The 21,518-nt window shown below is 41.3% G+C and overlaps 1 protein-coding gene across 5 annotated transcripts in view; it reads right to left on the bottom strand.

Moving 5' to 3' along the window:
• The window catches only part of LOC110973046 (uncharacterized), a 48,473-nt gene extending 28,233 nt beyond the window's left edge, over positions 1-20,240 (bottom strand). For 2 of the 5 annotated variants that reach the window (XM_022223475.2, XM_022223478.2), the window contains exons 1-2: positions 20,070-20,240; positions 16,084-16,618 (exon numbers count right to left, since the gene is read on the bottom strand). In XM_022223475.2, coding sequence (XP_022079167.2) covers positions 16,084-16,344 — 261 coding nt within the window. In that variant the 5' untranslated portion in view covers positions 16,345-16,618; positions 20,070-20,240. Of the gene's footprint in view, positions 1-974; positions 997-16,083; positions 16,619-20,069 lie in introns of those variants that run through there. The other 3 variants (XM_022223477.2, XM_087134265.1, XM_087134267.1) reach the window with 3 other exon arrangements.
• Positions 20,241-21,518: the final 1,278 nt, after the last annotated feature.

Below are 21,518 nucleotides of genomic sequence, written 5' to 3'. Positions count from 1 at the left end.
ACCTTGCATGTGAGGGTGAAATCAGACACCAAAGTGTTAAGACTAATGGCCATAGGAGTACATGTACATACCATCACAAGTACACAGTGTGACTGAGCACACTGGTAAGTTTCTTTTCCGCTATTAGAAATGGTCAAAAAAGTTTGATGCCTAAGCGTGAGTCCCCCTCTTTGCACCTGTGCGGTGTCACATGCTATGCCAGGATCCTTCCATACACACAGCTATACCCAATAGAGTTTATTCATGGGTCGGTCATACTGAAATTGAAAGTGAGATTACATGTAACTCTTCATTTTTGAACGTTGAAAGTACAAGTACAAGTAGAAATGAAATGAAAGCTATAAAATGAAATTTAGTGGCAAATTAGTACCTATCTATTCTGATGAATAATTTCAAATTTGAAATGAAACTTTAAAAAAATGTACTTTGGTGTTTGAAGCCAGATTTAGAAAGATATGGAAAGGGAGGCATGGAATGCATGGTAATAATAAAAACAGTCTGGTCCCTTCCTAATCGACAGTTTGTAATTACTAAAACAGATTCACAGGACAAGATCTAAAATGGCATCCACGTCTTTGAAACCTTACTTGATCAGGCACTGGGCTTCTTTTTTCCAGGCCTATCTGCCCCACTTTCTGATTGGCAAATTAGGGAGAGATTGGTGGGACATGGTTAATCCAGGCAACCAGCTCAACATCTCAACAAAACTTAGTTACAGGTACCCATGCAACTTGCATATGACTGTGTATGCACAAGGTGAGTTCCCACCAAAGAAGCATCATTGCTGTGTAAAAGCAAGGCATCTCTTTATCCTATACAGAGCAGATATATACATGTACACATCCATGGGGCATGTACCCCTGGTGTTGAAACGTCACACTACCCCTGAAGTACCCCTGCAGTGCAATAGCATGAATAGAGCACCAATACTCCTGTTGCCAGCAAAACCGTTCTCCCATTAATTTTCCACTTACCCAAGAGGAGAACTCTTCAACTCCAGTTGACACAGACAACCCAGCCTACATGGTCTGAAATCACATCCCCAATGCACACAAACAGGACAGTGGTGGTTGATCCATACAGGAGTACTGCACTAGTATACAATGCAAAGTTTGTTGAGATAGTGACTAATGTTCAAAGTGAAAGGACACTGCAGCCAACTTTTGTTTGTTAGTTTGGGGGCTATTCTTTCCATGCACGTATGGTAGCACTGTCATTTGATTAAACCACAGCACACTGGTGAAACTGAAAACTAGTCAAGCAACAAGACAGTGGACTTTGACATCCACTGAGCAAGATCAGGCATTACAAACTAAGCACAGCAAGGGTGGAGTGCAACTGTGCGCTCATGCACTGGCACTGATGATTATGGTACATACATGATCAATATTGTTTAAAAGGAGAAGTGTTGGGTGATTTTCTACTTAATACATGAAGTTATACCTGAGGGGCCCACTGGTACTTACATGCACAAGTTTCAGCCTATACATGTACATGATACAAATTGAAGTTTGTAATCCGCTCTGTGAGGGAACAAGAGAGGGTGTGGTTTTTACATGAAAACAACGGTCCTTTGGTGGGAACTCACTGAAAGAGCGCCCAAGTTTATGCGCATATGGTGTGGGGCGTAGTGAGAACGCACAACCAGTTTACGTTGGAATGAACCAGTACCGGTGCACGGTCTTTGGGTGTGTGCTGAGCGTGTAACCGACAAGCCCAGTTGAAAAACTTCCCAAATCAGCTTCTCTCTTCTTTGCAGATGAGGGTGCTCTTTCTTTAACGCAGGGCTGATATACATGTACATGTACATGCACGTGTATGTTGTACGTGAACATGTACTGTGCATGCATGTACGAGACCCACACTGAATCATTTGCAAATTTTACTTGGACAAGACAGGTACCAAATACCGGTATCTGGTAACTTGTGCAGTACGTATGCTACCCGGTATACATGTATAATGTACATGTCCAGTTTGTGCTAAAAACACAACTCTGTAATAAATATGGATAGTCTCAAGTACATGTACACGTGTACAACCAAATTTGTGTAGCTATCAGTACAGGATCACGCTTCTTGCACAGCGGCAGTACAACACTTCAAAATCCCATGGTAAATGGATTTAGATTCAGAAAGTATGATGCAAGGTAGTGCTGGTGAAAATTTAAATCACGTAGTGTGCACAAGAAATGGCTGTCTTTAATTTAATTTGAGAAGCTGCCTAAATGCAGAAAGCACTGGGGGTATCCAATTATCTCAGGTTAAATCACATTGAAGCTCTGATCAAATTTTCGGCCAGATATTTATGGCACTGGTACATACAATTTGTGTCTGTGTACATTACAATGCTGTCCGTGTACGCGCAAAGTTCTCACACTCATTCTCATTTGTTTTCATCAGCAGTTACATGTATGTAACTTATGGGTTACATGTACATGTACTCCTTGAGTCACTGCAGGAAAACAGGATACCGTACCTCAGGCTCAGACACCTCCATGCAAGTTCCCACAGCTCTTTTTCTGAGCAAGGGAAGGCAAAGTGGATTAGACAAAGCACCTGCTAAAATTATTTGAAGGACCAGAACATTTTAAGTGTACATCTGGAAAAGCCTACTAGTATGTATGTAAGTAAAAAAATAGTGAGTTTTCAGGGATAAAAGAGAACATTTTTTACAGTTGCATGTCCTAAACATAGCACTAGCACCTTTTGTGTCTCCAAATACTGGTACCTCCCTCCCCCCAAAGAAAGCCCTCAAGACACCCCCGGGGTCTACAAGAACATTGTGGATGACTCACACATGTGTCATCTCCGGTAGACCGTGACTGCCAACGTCAACCCCCACCCTGTGAAATTAGTACCCCTAGTCCTTGAGTCTAGCCTTTCCCCCCCTCTCCTCCTTTCCCTGCCACCTGTTGAAGCCCGTATCACTCCCCGGCCCAAAACACGGATGAGCAGAACATGCTTTGCGGAGGGATCCGTGCCAACTAGCTGCAATGATCCCTCTAAGCTTCACTCCCAAACGTCGGTCGGTGTCATTTAAAACAGACCAGTGGGGATTGAGAAGGCAACTTGGGTAGTCGGGTGTCTATGCAGCGTATGGGGGCAGACAGCGTGCATTGTGGCGGTTACGGGGAAAACAAGACAGCAGATGGCAGTTAAGCATTTTAACAATCACCGAGCAATAGACGGATTAGGATGCCAGGACTAATTCAGTGGGGAACTTGAATGAATGCAAAACATGGTATTAAAGTTGCCCCTTTGCATATTTTTTCCCACTGTATCTCAGCTTGTCTCCTTGGGATATTCAGAAAGAGGCAGCAGAAATGTCCAATGTCTGGGCCAGGAAGACAACCTCCTATTCAGTAGTGACACCCTGGGTGGTAGCCAACAACCATAAAATTACCAGCCTCTCATCTACCCTAATTTCCAACTCTTTCCCCTCGCATCAGAGCTTAGCGTTGCACATATTTTAGCCCTGAAAAATTTAACCACAATACTTTGTATTCAGTTCGCATTCATGCGAACCTTCACAATGACAATTTACAAGCCAACAAGGGGAGTTGATTAGGCCGCCGTAGTGGTTCTTTCCCCACCTTCCACCTCTGTGGCCCAGGTTTGATCCCTCACTTGGTCCACATGTGGATTGGGTTTTCAGTCCCTACATGTACCAGCACTTGATTCTGTGAGTTTTAGCCAGAAAACTCCGGGATTTTCCTCCCCTCTCTAAAGCTGTGACTGCCTCTCGTTGTTTACTCTCTACAGGTTTCTTCAGGTTTGCAGGCTACAATGCCTAGAGTGCTCAGTTACGGAAACCTTTGTGTCATTACCAGAAATTAAATAAAAAATAATAATAATACATGTTATGTTACCGGTAGTGCATATGTATGAACATGTACATGAACAACAAACAATATTACCTTTTTCTTTCTGATCATTAACATGTACAAATGTTGAAGTGTTTTAGTTCTGGTTTTGTGTAACTTCCGTGAAAGAGTTTCTGGCCAAGTGAACATTAGGCACAGAATTTTTTCAGACCTAATCATGCTACAAGATGCAAGCATATACATGTATATCACACATTTTACACTCCTGCACGTCCAACAATAAATTAAGATGGATGACAGTTACTGTGGGAACTCATCAGTAAAACTGTGGTACACAGTACACTGTTTGCTTATTTATCATACTTGATACCACTGACCTTGAAATTTTTAAGAGAATATTGAGCAAAATTGTAGAAATGGTAGTATGCTGACTGTACAATAAAACAAGATTGCTAAGTCTGGGCTCTAGAAAAATCCCAACCAGGGTACTGCATTTTCCACATTCCAGATTCCACAACTCGCACAAAACTAACACACGGTTTGAAATCAACTTACCGGGCTGGTTGGAAATTCCCAGGTAGTTGCACATCAAACCACAGACTGGAGAAGTCTCCCCTAAAACACAAACACAGAGTGCCGACTTGCAGTCGCATAGCCATCCACTGACTGTACCGTTGGCTGGAGCCGCACACATGTGGCTAAACTCAAACCAGATTGGACTTTCCCAGGGTACCACGGTGAGAGTGATACGTGGGCAACAGGCACAGAAACCCAATCCATGCATCAGTGATTTTCCAACTTGAAAGTGAAACTGGCCAAGAATGCACTGTCATTTTTAAACTCTTCAGGCAAGAGGTCCAGAGGACTCTCGGGTCAGTGATGGCAAATCCATGGTACATAATAGACTTGCCTCCAGTCTGGTCAGCTCAGATTTTACAACAGACACTATACATGTACATGTATGCTCTGCAGAGCTTGAAACTAAATGTAAAATGGGAATGCTGCCACAGTTTTCCAACTAAACTAAACTCTAATCCTCCTACCCCCCCCCAAAAAAAATTAAAAAACAAAACCTGGGCAAAAAATCCCAGTTCAAGTCTGTGGTGAGCTCTTGTCATCAATCAGGTCAGTCAGGGGAGCCCAACTTGACCCAATGCAAAAAGTACAGTCTTAATTCCTCCTGGGCGTTGGAAAAGAAGCATTGTCATTTTGCAAAGTGATAACTCATGACCGGGTCAATTGTTCTCACTTGTCTCCGGGCTGTCAGCAGATGAGTGACATGGAGACTGTTGGCCTCACCATTCTGTCAGAGACAGTGTACAGGGTAGCATCTCATTCCATGCGCGGTGCTCTCTTCCATGATTTTTTTTTACTCCATTGGCTTTACATGTTCATTCAGATTTACAGGAAGTTACATGTACATTATGTACCAGTACAATCAAAATAGAGTTCTAAGAGGGGAGAGGTAAATTTGACTGCTTGATTCTCATACATGTAGGTTTGAACTGGTATCATGATCCAAGACAGGAGCATTGGCCTCCCTGCTTAGAAAGCGCAACCTGATTGCTTGTTCTATAGCGTGATGATACCGGTACTTCTTTTCGTGTTATCTGATTGGAAGACGTCACATGTGATCTCAGACATGGAGTTCACATACAGTGCTCATATGCGAGCATCCCTTGAATTATATCATACATATCCTACGATTACCAGTATATTTTTTGCTCATTAAAGATCACCTCAAAAGAAAACATGTTTTCTCTGATTTTATGTATACATTGTAAATATGGAAGCATCAAAATCAAACGCAGTGTCATTTGTCTTCAGAGCTCAACTACAACAACCTAAAAAGGGTTTTTTCCTGTTCATGCCAAGATGCAAATTCTGAATGTAGATTGCGTCATTCGGAGAAAACAGAGAAACGTGGGGAACACTCGCCCTGTATTTGTAGATTAACTCTTACGTATGCCAATGGCTACACGTACACACATTGTTTGGCAAGCATAAGGGTTTATCAACTAGGAACACAGGGTGAAGGTTCCCCTAGTTTTCTCCAAATGACGCAATCTACATTCAGAATTTGCATCTTGGCATGAACAGAAAAAAAGCCCAGTTATAGTTGAGCTCCAAAGACAAATGAAACTGTGTTCAATTTGGATGCATCCATATTTATTTGGACAGATAAAATCAGAGAAAATATGTTTTCCTTACAGGTGCTCTTTAAATGGAATTTTTAAATACATGTACAAGTACCTTACATAAATGTACTGGTATGTCCATGTCCATGTACATGTACACCTACCAGTAGGTGCATACACGTACATGTACATCTATGTGTGTCTTCATTATTATAACTTTATGTTAAAGCATACAGCTAGGAACAGTTGTATACATGTATCCTGAAGAAGCAAGAATGAACTAGATTGTTACAGTGAAAATAAGGCAGGGAAACTTACAAGTACTGAACATGTATGAACTTTTTGGTATGGTTGATTATAGAAAAAGCAATGTGTCACTGAAATACCGGTATTTACCCTCCAGGCTGAAATGCACAACTTTGTACCGGTAATTTTACTGAAGGCACCATTTGTCTGGAAGGGAGGGGACAAAATTTAGAGGGGCCAAAGCCTAAATTGTCATGGATGGTGACTAGGCTTTTTTTTTTTAACGATGATGCCAACAGACACTGACGTATCAGGGCTGTGGTATGATTTTGTGGGGGGGGGGTAGTGACTGAGAGTGGTGGTGGTGGTGAGGGGGGGGAGGTAGTGGCAAAGGGAGGGAAGAGATGACTGGAAGTGGAAGGAAGGCTTGCTCAGGATCATCTGTTCCTTGCTCTATGATCATACCGACAGTACACTAATTAGTCACTTGGTACGTACATGTACAACGAACGGTTGATTGCTAAAATCTGAGGCGTTTTGGGGTAATGAACCAACTTTGCCATCTGTCCAGGAAGCATCCATCATAGGCGTGCACAGATTTGGCATCCCGATCTCAACCCCTACCGGTGCTTGCTGATTTTGTGTTCAGCTGCAGGCAACCACTTTTAAATGATCAGTGCATGGTTACAGTACGCCTAGCTGTTTGGCTGTGACCGAGTCAACAAAAGCCTACAGAACTGACTAATTACATCATAAGGAGGTGTCAGTTCAGCTTACCTTGACCAAACATTGCTAAGCCAAACTGAGGAATGATACACGTACCGGTATGGTATTCAGAACATCGTTTTGAACTTTTGATGTGTGCTGCATGTACCGTACATCATTCTACTGTAACAAAGGTAGGCCCTAATACTAACGACCAGTATCAGCCCCAATGGGTCACTTTCAAAACTCCTCAGCCAGGGATAACATTACACATGTACAAGCAACTGTGGATGTTAAGCTGATCGTTTTTGATGAAACTGGGTAATATGGAAATCAGCCACTTTTGGACTAAATAGTGACTGAAGCAAACCTTCACTACAAACAAATACACAACATTAGAATGTACATGATGTATGTAAATTCAATTCTTTGTTTTTTCGGCAAGTGCAATGAACAGTACATCGTATCTACAGTACACGTAGAGTACATGTACCGGTACATGTATGTGAACTGGCTTGTACAAGTACACCTACAGGTGAGCCTTCTGTATGTTCATGTACCTGTATGAATTCACACTTTTTAACAACTGGTGATGATTTTTGGTCAATTTAAATTCTGTTGCACTATGTCATAATAAAAGTTTCACAAAACAAGTGACTGGTTAATCATTTCAGTCTTACATGGAAAGTTGTCTTTCAAAATGGACAACACTGGCTTTGGTACTGCAGGATGGACAAGAGTCCCCAACAGAAAGACTGATCTCAACCAAAGGAGGGCTTCACTGCTTAAAAAAGTGGGCCACCCAATCAATTTTACCCCCAAGATCAAATACCTGTGGTCTGCCAAGCTGCACGACTAAAAGACTTTTTTTTTAGATGAATCTTCAACCAAGCTGTCCTGTTTCTTACTAAACACCCACACCACACACAAAAACAGAGACGTTCCAAGGAAATGTTGGCCTTTTCTTGGATGTGCACATGTATAGTGTAAATGGGTGTGCAGGTATTTACCATGTAACAACATGCAGGCACTGACATCGTGGTCACATGAGACAGTACTGGACAGTGGGAGGCAGCCCAAGAGGCTTCTTGGAAAAAATGAAAGTCCGTCAGAGAATCATGGCGTCAGCCTCACATCCGTATTATGATTCATCAACAGCAGATGCAGGACAATCTCTCAACAGCCCATTGTGCTGGTTGACAAGTTCCACTGTAACTCAAGAGGGCATTACAAGATTTTATCCCAGACTGGGGATCTGACCTCAAGTTATACATGTATACTGTACACCTAATAAAAATGACAGGCAATTGTCTTGAAGCTTCTAAAAGCCAAATGGTTACCTTGCCAATTATGCATTTACATGCATGTGGTTCAGTGGATAGAAATGAGCACATGTACAATGTAGTAAGCCCTACATTTGAGAAGAACACTGGGACCTGTGAGGCACTACTACTACATGTACGGGTACAACATGTACATGTACATTGTACTGTACATATATTGTACATGCACCGGTACAGGTACATGTACATACATGTACCAAACATGTACAATGTATATGTACATGTACATGTAATGTACATCTAGACAGGGTAACAGGGGGTGCATTCAGACTACAGGTAGGTGATTGTCCTGACACCACTATGTGCCAAGTCACCTGGATGGCGACAAAAACATGTCATTCTTAGTTAATCCTCACTGACACAGATATTTTGATGAAGGCAGCCCATAGGGATTTAACCAAATACAATATCAATAAGAAAAAGGACCTTTATTGATCCAAACTTACTGGTACATGTACAGTACCAGTAAAAGAGCCAAACATCAAGACAGATGAGGTAACTATAATTATGCACCGGCACACTGTACATATATATACATGTACCAGTACAGGTGTATATGAAAGAGTCGTACATTTTTGTCCATTTTTTAATCTGCCCTCCTCACTCCCCTAGTCCCTACGTGTACGTGTATGTACCATGGAGGGTTCTTATTCCTCCATGCATGTACGGAGACCAATCCAATCACCAAATGTACCAGTAAATGATAGAAACCCAGCATTTCTTGCTGAATCTAAGCAACCATATAAACATACAAAAGGACCTTAACTAAGAGACCTCGCATCTCTTACAAGAATATACACACATGTACATGTACTACTTCTAGCAACTTGACAAAATCATGACAGTTGCTTGATAGGAAACGCCAGTTACGCTTTACTTGTTTAGCACTAACAGGGAACCAGTGGTCCAAAAGTAAACCCCTGAGGTATTAACTGCTGAAGCCCTTGCTGGCAAGGCAATCCATTCCACTCACTGTTTGGTAAAAATGGATTTTATGATCCAATCTCAGTGTAACTCAGTCAGGCCTGCGCAGGCTTTTCCAATGATGTCATCATATTTCTGACTGATTCTCTTTGTGTAGCAAAGGCAGCCATTCTGTAAACATTTATGGGATACACAATACAAAAGCTGTTAGGTAATTGCATTCTGTTATCATACAACACTCTTCCCTGTTTTATCGGAAACTTTTTGCATGCATACATTGATAACCTCAGAAACTGCTGGCTGACAAGTGACAACCTTCGCAATCCATCAAACTCTATAAAAGAATTTTTGAGAGATTCAGGAGGGTAGAGCCCAGCCACTACATGTACATGTACCGGTATGTATTACTCAAAACTAGACTTGAATGCCTCTCAAAAAGTTGAAGTACATGTAGGTACAAACAGCATGCCTGCAAAGAGGTGAGTTTCAGAGGACTTGGAAAGGTACCGTGACCTAGAGAGTTCCAGTTAATGAACCAAAATGGTCTGACATTTCTCCGTGTCAACTTCAATTTCATTCAATTTTACCTCATCCTCAAGCAATCTACACTTCATGTTCCCCCAGGCCTATAACTCATTTGATATACAAATCATCCATCAAATAGAACAGTGGTTGCATTAAACATGTTACCCAGAACCATACTGCTAGTGTCTGATCCATCATTTCTTTTCCCCACACACGAGCAACGCCTTTTCAAAGATCCTTTCCAGTACCTATCAGAAGAGATGATGTCATTCCATTGTGTTTGGTTTCAGGAACTGCAGCGCCTCCATATTATGGACATTTTTTCCAGGGCAGTGGAGTGGCTGGTGTGAGCATACTGGTTTCAGTGATGGCTAATTTTACATGTTGTTTTGAGATTCCCTGAATTCCCAATGCATCACTCATGGGGCTGGAAATCCAGGCGAAGAATAAACAACTGTCCAGAACCGAAAATACAAGCGAGGAGAATAGAAAACATCAAAGGGTTCATCACAAACACAAAGAAGTCTCTCACATCATGATTCCTTGATTTGTTGTTATTATTAATTTTTGATGGCAACTCTTGTCAGCAAACCATTATTTGTAAGTGTTATCGTGGAAGAATGTACATGTACATGTATGCGTATTCATTTTTATCAGCAAATCTGCAAAGGTTCAATCGAATAAAACGACAGGCTTTGTTATGCTCTTCTCTGGGCAGATTGGGACAAGAGCACCTGTCATTATGCTGGCACGGAAAAAGATACTGTAACTGGTGTGGAATTGTACATATTTTTGGGGGAAAAAAATTGATTACAGAGTGAACATTCCATTTCATCAAAATAAACAATGCTCTGAGGTACAGGGCTGAATAAAAAATGCACAAGTGTTTTCACCATAAGTACAGGGAAGGCGATGCACAAACACATGCAAGTATTGTATATAATATTGAAAATCTCATGCAAGGGTTTATCATTTCTCACAGAGCTTTGCGTAACAAATACATACTAGTATACGTACATGTACAGTACAGGGTGAATGTGTATCACAGAATCTACCGGTAGACCTTGATAAGTAGAACATTGTATTCAGCTGTTTATCATCGGGACCAAACCATCAGTACATGTACATGTATGTAAAAGAAAGGTCAGAGCTGCATGCACAGAATCTGTGAACTATCTGTCTATAAATATGAGTCACAAAAAGTTGTACAATATACAAGGGTAGACATCCCCCCCCCGAGCTGTACATTTACATTTGTACCCGTACATGTGCATGTACAGTATACTGTACATGTACTAGTGCATATACACATAGTGGTACTGATACATATACCTGTATGGTACATGTACATGTACCGGCACCGGTATATTCTGACAAATTCTGAAACTTCTTGTGGAATCTACGGTAACATTTTTCGAAATATTTATTTTCAAGTACATGTACATACACATACTCTACATGTAGCGGTATCAGGGGGCCTGCTTTGCTGTTGAACAACACGAACATGGAATTGACTACATGTACAGTTGTAGTTCATCTTCAGTCACAACCTACTTATATCTTTATTCCCATTAGACTAATTATTATGTTAGAATCTTCATGTACATGTAATTTGCACCCCGCATACAAGGAAATGGTGGATTTTTATTTCCAACAGTTCCTGGGAGCCGTCTCCCAGTAGTAAACCCTCACCATCCAATTCATTAGCAAGGTTGCACGCTGTCACTTCTGATATCGGAGAGAGATGAAAATCTAAATGCTCCTCCTTCCTTTTATTTGCAAGAGGCACAAAAATTATCTGGAATGAGTGATTGACAGGACAACAACAACGGCAGGCAGGGAGGCCACGGGGCGGCGAGCGTACCAGGTATGCCGCAGGGGCTGGGCGATTGTTGTACCAATCAGTCATTATGAAAATGATTTCAATAAAGCGCTTGCTGGATGAGTCATCATGCCATATGACAATCAACACATGCTGCAAAATTAGTACATGGAATATAAAGGTGCATGTACAACCATCAATTGAGACCGGAGAGCATGGACGTAGTTGCCTCTGCAAATGTGTTACAGACTACGTAAGCAGGTTTGGCAATAATTAATCAATAGTGATGAGTGTTTTGGTATACAGTGAACATGTGGGTTCTAGATTATGTGGCTACATGTACTTGCATCCAATTGAGTAAAAAACTTGGGAGACAGACTCGAGCGTCAAAACATTAGGCATCAATTGAAATTCAGTCAAGAAGGACAAGAAGCACCACAGGATGAGCCCAGTACTGATGAAGTGGAGGGGGGTGTACAATTTGCAGGGATGAAAGGAACCATCAGATACATGTACATGTAAGCACGTACTGTACAGTACTGGTACATTTTTACATATTGTGAATGTTATAAAGTTCCTTGTCCAATAGTGACATCAGCTCCAGACCTCTCCAGGGATGATGTACCGTTATGGTTGCGGTACATATGTATGAGTACATGTACAGGTATTGGGCAATAACAAAATAGCTTATTTATCTCAATCGTAATAACACCATAAATTTTGAGAAGGATTTAAAACAAGTGTACAAGTTTCCATTTACAGCACGGATAAAATTACAAGCTAATACTGTGCGTGTACTGTGATGAGTTCTTTTGTTTTTGTAGCAGGCGTTTTACTGGTAGGTCACTTTATACTTATGTACTGTACAATTTCAATTTATCAGGGTAGCCAAAGGTCCCCCACACATGAGTCATCATCCAGAGGACAGAGTAGAAGTGACCATTAGTATATTACAGGACTGGTCAGTGGACACTGTATTTTGCCATATTGTCAATTGATCCTGCCGGTATAAATAATGCACCTGAGTGATTATTCAAATGTAAGGTGATTAATTATTTAGGCCTATCCACTGTCTAATAAACCAAGGTTAGTTGATATACCAAGGTTGTTTTTAAAATATGTACATTGTAAGATTGACTAATATTCACTAAACCACCCAGTGCACTGTTGCATGGGTTATGCTTTCAACACTATCTGTTGGTACCAGCACACGTGTATGCATGGACATGTACATGTACCGGTATTATATCCAGTGGGATATTCCAATATGGATGAATGTGCAGAAAAAATTGTATCAGTTGGGATGGGCCCCTTTCAAACAGAAAAGTGTGACAACAATATACCAAATGCTGTAAATGTTTCAAATTAATAGTGACTTTGAAGGTTTGAATCAATTTTACACAGTACACTGAATTTCCTTTCAAAGCTTCACCCTTCGATTTCCAAATGTAATTTTGTTGATGTTTTGTTCAAAATGGCTGTCAGTTACTGGTGTATTCAAATGGTGTCATGCAAATTTGAACCAGTAAGAATCTGGTACAATGTAGATACAGTGCACCAGGAGAATTCTTTCTGGGTGGGGTGATAACGGTATGCACTGTACACGTACATGTGAAACATCTGCAAAGTGACATATTCTGGAGATACATGTAGTATAGTACCACACATGTACATGTACATGTACTGTACATGTATGGCGGTACCAATATTGCGATGTCGGTAGCACTGAACATGCCCGTACCAGTACTCTACATCATTCAGAGTATTCCATACCATTAAAAAAAGATTGGCAGATGACTAATGATTCTTTGGCCTGGCTATAATGTGTAGGAAAAAAATGAATCTGAAATTCGCTGGTCATCTCTCTGGCCAAGATGAGTCATCCTTGCCTGGTCAATCTATTACACTGTAGTCCTGAGGACTGACCAATGGCTGGCCAGTAACACTGTACGGTCATTTGCATTTTTACATGTACATGTACATGTGGGTACTGGTACATATCACTTTTTCCTATTACATGGATGCAATTCGACATGTACTTGCTGAAATGAATTTTGAATCCTTTCTACACAGTGATATGGATGATCTCAAAGATCTGGAATTACCTGTAATTTGAAGACAGCTACCGTACGAGTAGCACACAAATGTCCGGTATTATTTTCTGTGTTACCCGTTCAACACAAAATATCTTCCTTTGGCTGCACTTAAGACAAAAGTTCTCCTTCATGAAACAAATGATACATGTGCAGTCATATCACAATTACCAGCAGCCTTTCTCACTAAAATGCTAATAACCCTCCTACATGTATACATGTACCATGTCAACTTTTCGATCCCTTTATGAACTGCACTTTGTGCAAGATTCTAAAAGAGGAATGTATAGCACATATAAACATCGATCAATGCACATATAGTGTACCAGCACATGTACATGAGCACTGGGACTTTTGTGGGAGATACAGTAACTCCAATCCCAGAGAACAACACTGACTCTATGAATGTACCAATATATGAAATGAGAGCAAAGAAATGATGTGCCAAAGAATGGATGGATGGCTCCACAAGTTACCGTACTTTTCCTTGGACAAAATTAGTTGAAAATTAATGGTTCAGGAAATTGAAAAACATCAAATAGTGGAATTACACTGTAGATTGGCATAAATGCCTGCAATTTAGCTGAATGTTGAATAGATAAAAATGCATGCTACAAACTGAAACCAAATTACTGAGAAAAAGAACAGGAAACAATTCTACAGCTGCGACTCTTCTGACTTCTAAGAACAAAACTACCAGTACATGTATAAAGAGAGGATGCGAGGCTAAGCCATGCACATCAATCACATACTGTATACTGTAGGTTGGCTTGGGGTTATCTTCTCTGCACAAAAGTGTAAATGTACCGGTATTCCAGTCGATGATGACTACAAGACAGCACATTTGAGCGGCATTTCAAGTGACCGAAACACTTGTGCGGTGTTTACACAACCCCCTGCAACCACTGCGGCACAGTGAGAAACTGCCATCTTGACAACCCACCATTTCTCCTGAACCTCTCGCCAAAACGGAAGGGCAAGATCGATTTCCAAATTAACTGTCTATTAATATGGAGTTTGTCCACGATATTAAGCCTCACAGTGCGTAAATCAAGATTCACTCCTGGCCTGTCGGGTGACGTGGTAATATACCAAAGGGATCTGGCGTTTCGCATTAGCAATTCACGCGTAGAGCCTGTTCCACACTATGTGTGCCCACTGCACGTACAGTGCATGTGAATCAGTGAGAACAGCAGTTAGTAGGTACTGTACACAGCAGCAAATTGTACTGGTAGAACTGCGTGCTGACCTGGTAAAGATGGCCCAGATTGAGATGCTGGCCTCTTTGCACCCTTACACTGTAATTTGCCTAATACAAAACACCTGCGAGTCGCCATAAAAATCAAAAAGATACGATTGATAGGCACAAAAATGCTGTTACAACCCTATGCATCTCCATTATTCATGTTATTAACTCATCCACGGACAGGCCAATTCTCACAAATGTGGTACCTTTCCCTGGCATGGAAAATCTAAAGAAATTCAACACGTCTGCTATTTTTTAATGTTTCAAGTTGCTGCCTGTTCAATACTTGATAATGCAGTAGTTACTGAATTACAGTGTACCTGCCCACTGGTTGCACTGTGTGATGCAAGCGACAGCAAGTCTATGGGAAGTCAATGTGATTAGCAAATTCTCCCCAAAACTGCCAGCACACATGGAAACCAATTTCAGGTTATTCCAAAAACTGAGGTTATTCTCTCTTTTCAGGAAAACATATCTAACACAACATACATGTATGTGTGCATGCCCTGTAATTTTATGCGCATGTAAAAGGGGACCAGTATGAGTCGAACATGGACAGGCAATTGAATTTCCTCCTTCAAGAGATGGCTCAGACTTTACAGGATGCAGCAATTGCCAAGGCTTTTTGCTCCTTAAACATACTCCCTCTCAGAGAAATCCAGTCGGATAGGGTGGTCAGATACCAGTAACATTGTGCGCAAAAATGAACAGGGACATTTCAAAGTCGCTTTCAGTTGGGCCAGCTGACAAATCGGTGCAATAAAATACAGCGACAATGGCGGGATAAGATTTTGCATATGTACCGTACATGTACTCAAGGCAGGTCTGCATATACCGGTAGCCTGCAATGCAGGCAAGCAATGAAGTACATGTGCATACATACCATTATGTTGTACATACTGTACATGTATATGTAGCAACACAGAAAGGAGTTGGGAAAATAGAGTTGTTCTGTTGGGGGAGATGCAGTTGTCCTGCTTTTCCCTCCCTCCTCCAATAAAAATCACACTGTATTTAGAGTCCACATCCAGCTCCCACCATCTTCAGCCTCAACAAGATTTTGCTTGAGGTAGAAAAAGAAGGGCCTTCTTTGACCAGTATGAATGTCCCTCTTAGATGCAACAGATAACAATTACACTCGCTCCCTATAACTGACTAGCCTCTAGATGGGCTATTTTTTAAAATCCTGACGCCATACTGTATATCAATTCTCTTACCTTATTCTGTTCCAGCCTTCTTTTCACAATTTTGGAGCATCCAATATTGACTGAGTTCACAATGTGGGATGTGTTATACTCCAAGAAGGACCTGCTGTCTATTAAGAGAGTGTTCTCTAAATTCCCACCATGGAACAGCTCAGCAAGCAAGCTCGGCGGAACCATGTGGGTCCACCGGCAGACAGGGGGCGCCCTACTGTTCATTTTATGTACGGGGATCTTGAACGGATGGGCTGCTGGCACATCCAATACCAGATGCATGAAGGCTGCTGACTGGTCGGTCCTTTGGTGAGGAATGGAAAGGGAGAGTGGCTGGGGCTACAATGTGTTCACTTGTCATGGGTGGTGACGAGAGAAGTCAGCGGCAGAGTTGATTTGCCTGGAGTACCCAAAATAAAATGTAACTAAGAAGATGATGTCTCACTCAACAGTTTTTCAACAGTGCTTGTCTCGTCTCCAGATCAGCTTTATTCTTGGGGACCATCAGACTAGTTCATTTGGCTTCCACCCAGCAGAAACCAGAAATAGTCACTCCCTGCCAAAGTACAATATCATACAAAATACATCAAATAAACCATCGCCGTGTGCATGGCAGACGAGTGTAAGCGCTTAGGCCCTTTTGCCGGGAAGCGTGATCACTGCAAAAAAAACTTTTCCCGGCAAAAGGACGAAAGTATGCAACTAGTTTATTTTAATGAAATATGAAGATTTCTTGACAAAAAGTATCAAAAAATCCCCAAGTCCTTTAATTAGTTGTTAAAAGGTTGCTTTTTGTGCTGCCCAGGTTGATTTTGTAGTAAATTATATCCGTGTTTGCTAAATAAAGACAGTGTGTTTCTTACGCCCTTTTGCCGTGGAACGTTTTTTCCGCTGTGATCATGTTTCCCAGCGAGCTTACGCCCTTTTGCCGGGCACCCGACGGTGACAAAATTTCACTCTACAGAGGACATTATCTTTTCAAGCTGTTCCCATCCAGTACAAATCAGTTACTATGGATACAGGCATGGCATTTAAAGGAGGAGGTTCCATTCTGTACAGTAGTTTTTCAACAGTTCTCGTCTCACATCCAGATTAGTTACAAGTACATGTACATTCTTGGAGGACCATCAAATTACTGTAGTTCAACAGGTTTCCATCCAGCAGAAACCACTAAGAGGCAATCCCTCCAAAAAGAATGCGTACATGTAGGCACACAAAATAAATCAAATATAGTGTACGGTGGAATCATTTCATGAAATATCTGACCCCTTCATATCCTATCACTACCATCCAGTATGAAAACAATTACTATGGATACAGAAGTGGATGTAGCTCTTAATGGAAAGGTTCAAATCCGTCCGAGACAGCCCTTTAAAGCAATCAGCAGAGCTCTACATGTTCCATGGTAATCATAAGAAGTAAAGTACATTTCTTAAACCGAAAACAATGTATTCTCTTCAAACGTACCGGTACAAATTCAGACTGGTGTGATTTTCACAGGTAAAAAGTCCAGATGACAGCTACAAGGATTGCATCACAAGCACACCTGATGGACTCGTGACCTTCTTGTCAACAGGCTATTGGATGATATGTATTTTTGTTGTAAAGGGCACACTGTACACAATGCACGCACATGTACTGTACATGTAGCAATGGCTATATTTAGCCAGTGAGCCCACAGCAAACTCTATGATGAGTCACTGGGCTTTAGCTGCTCCCCTTATGACAGTTAAACCTGTACAGAGCAGCATGTACATGTAGTCTCTCAACAGGGACTTAAAGAGTTTGGCAGAGATAACAGCACTTGTCATTACAAAATATGCAAATGACAGGACAGAATTTGCAACCACATCAACTCCGATTCAAGGGGATTTTACTGAGCAAACCACTGTCCAACTCTGGTCCAATACCAACAAGAATGTGATTGCATGTACATGATATCATGTATATGATTGCTAAAGCATTATCTTGGGAGTTTGAAATATGGTTTATTTTCTCGGTCCAGGGTTTGCTGTTCATTATATCGAGTACATGTATTAAAAATTGGCATGGTTGTGAAATAAAAATGCAAGCATGTTGTACTCTATTCCAAGTGTACGTGTACAGTACTAGTATGCGTGCATAAACATGTAGGAACATGTAACTTTATCCACGACCACAGTCCGGCCAAGGTCCCACATTTGGAACTTTGAAATACTGTATGACATACAGAACCATGATGTACAGTCACACTTCCTCAAATGCACATGTACATGTATACTGTAACATTTCCTGGACTAATCTACACAGTGAAATGTGTGGAATAGATAAAAACGGATGACTGCAAATTGAACACGGCAAACTTGGAAAACAGTTCGAATTCTCACGGAAGGGAGTATGGCACTGACAGTCATTCTGAAAATGCCCATCAGGCACACTGCTCCGTGCACGGTAGGATGACTAATTTAGGAAGCATGTGAAGGTGTCCTGGAAATCTGGGGGTTCAGTACTACCATTAAGAAAGTCTCCATTCACATTTGTATTACGCTCTCAGTCTTCAAGTGAAATACTGAGGACCTTACAAATTTTGAAGAATTTTGTTTAATAACAAGTTAGCAACATGTGAGCACTTTTTTGCAGCTACGTGTAGTCTGTTTTCACTGCCAATGTCAATGCATCACTACACCACTTGTTTGACAGAAAATATGAGGTTAAGCCTTGTTATAAAATTCTGGATGACTTTTTTTTTTCTGGAAGGGGCTGGACTGCTGGATGCAGTGCTGGCTTCCCGGATGGGCAAGAGAAGAAATGCCAATGCAAGAGGAAGCCGACTCCAGCTGTTGTATTTTCATATTTTCGGAATTGAATCTTTATTCCGAGTCTCACCGTAATACAAATGCCGCTTATTTACATTCCATTCAGCAGCCATTCTGCACAAGGCATTAAATAATGTACATGTGCTATAATTGGTATCATTGTTCAAGAGGAGAAAACTATAGAAGGGAAAGACCTACATGTAAATGTACTTACCATCAAAATTTCAAGTGTCGGACAGGAATACCACATTTTTGAAATTTTTTTTTAGTTCTTCCTCTTTTACTGGCTAAAAAATCCCCCTAAAATCAACTGGTATCCCTTTTTAAATATATTGGTGTTGACACTCAAAAACTGTGATGCTCCGATGACATGGACACAGAATTCTCCCCGCAAAATAAATCAATCAGTGAGGTTATTGAAGTAAGCCTACATGTACGAGTACGTCCTGGGCCCAATTTCATAGCAATACTTAACAGTTATCAGGAAAGTCATGTTTACGTCAGCAGAAAACTTTGCACCATTTCATGGTGGTGCTTGGTGCGGTAGTGCTTACGGTTGCATGCATATAGAGATTTCCAATGTTTTGGCACCATGTTAAGCATTTTTTCCTCAAACTTTCAAAGGTGAGCTGTCCTTTTGCCATGCTTACTGCTTATGCCTAACGGTCTTCATGAAATACGCTGCAGAACCTGCAGTCCTGCAAAATCATGCACTCAGCAGCACCATGAAATTGGGCTCTGGCCAGTGGTGCTACCCGTACCCTTCCAGATCAAGTATGCTGGCAAGCCAAGAATATCACCTCTGTACTCTGTAGACTGTAGCACTAGCAGGCTATGCAATGACAGGCCTGAGTGGCGGGGAATCCCTTTTTTTAATAAATAGGCCTAGTTGGTTAGGCAGCACAGAAAAAATGTTTTTTGATTAAGTCCTACAAGTACTATGCAGCCAAGCATTCTACATGTAGCTTACGAACGTTCCCGCGTTAACCATGTATTTACCGTATGCACAGTACATTTGATATACACGTACGTGCTGTCGGTTCGTTCACATTCCCATAATACACATGACATGTTGGCCTACGTACATGTGTACATGCACATGTACAATGATGGTTCCCATGAAGGAAGGTTATCCCAACCTCAATGGTTATCTCTTCTCGAAACGCACAGTGAAACGTAAACATTTTCTTTTTAATATTGCTACAAACTCACTCTTCTTGTTCTTTGCTCAAGCAGCAGCCCAGACCACTTCGAAGCCCGACTACAATCAAGACCTTCACACGTCCAACCGAAAAGTCCCGCTTTTCGGAAAAAAAAAACCGGTAACTGCAGCCATACTTCCGCGCAGTTGTCGTTGCCGTTGCGAATTTACTTGACATGCGCAGTATAAGTGCCGACGACCATCCGATGAGGTCATGAGCTATTTTCTAACCAGTACGTCACGCTTGGCCAATCAGAGCGGGGAATCCACCGGCCAAGTGACGGCTGGCTTCTCGTGGCAGGGATTGCACCAAAGTTTTTATGAATGGAAATATGTGGGAGAGTCCTTGGGAAGAGATAACAAAGGGGCAATAAACTACGGCTAAAGCTACACGAAGTCTGGATACGGTACTATGAACACGCGGCTGATGAATGACGCTGAATCATGCACTGGCTTAACTGGACAAAAGAAAAGTATGTACTGTCACCAGGCGAGGACCAAAAAACACGATGGCTCGTCGTTAAGGCTGAATATTCTTATGTTAATTGTTTTCATATGAATAAAATAATGTCGTACTAAACAGTACGTGCGTTCTTTTGGAGAATAAGTATCCGTACATGAATATATGTTTCAATTGAGAATAAAACACATTTGTTTTTAATATAGCTTTAGTTCCAATTTCATTGAAAAGTTTTAACGAAATAAAAATCAGTCTTCGTTCTCAAACCGCTGGTAGGTGGTAAGTTGTGATACAACATACCATCCCGATCACATTCCGACTATCAACGCAAAACCCACAAAGCTCTGTAATTTAACACGGCGGCATCTCAAGCTACAAATACAATCATGTTTAAGAAGTAACTCAAACAAAGGAGTAAGTGGATTCTTGGGAAACCTGCAGACAGGTCATGATTAGTTTGATTCATCCTATTGTACAAAGTTGGCTAACTTGGCTTTGCCGAGTGTTCTCTTTGATGAGGGATACTCATCATAGCTAAATTTAACCTCCACACAATTCCCGTCACGGTAAGCAATAAAAGAGAAACATTAGAGTCGGTACAGAGGTTAGACCAAACGTGACTAAATGCAGTATTTCCGTATAAATTATGCAAATAGATACAGGCATTTCACAATAGTGTGCCCCGAGAGTTTGCAACGCGTTGACCAATCACAGTGCGCGAAATCTGTCGACCCAATGTGCCCTTGAAAAGGGCCGATAGATTTCGCGCCTTGTGATTGGTCAGCGCGTTGCAAACTCGTGGAGGCGCACTATTAGGAATCGCCCGTATTGAAAAATCTGAAATACTGCTAAAGGTTTTTACCTTCCTTTTTTAAACAAGTGTCTTCTTAACCCGCACTTGTTACGTTTCCCTGCCAATCTGGAAACTTTTCCATGAGAGTAGTGGTTGCTATTTGCTATAAGGTATTTCAGGATCCATTTTTATAAATATTTCTTCGCA

The sequence above is a fragment of the Acanthaster planci genome, linkage group LG03 (genome assembly GCF_054643075.1).
Source record: "Acanthaster planci isolate LZ-2023a linkage group LG03, COTS_SCS, whole genome shotgun sequence".
NCBI lineage: Eukaryota > Metazoa > Echinodermata > Asteroidea > Valvatida > Acanthasteridae > Acanthaster > Acanthaster planci.
This window is presented reverse-complemented; position numbering and strand designations above follow the sequence as displayed.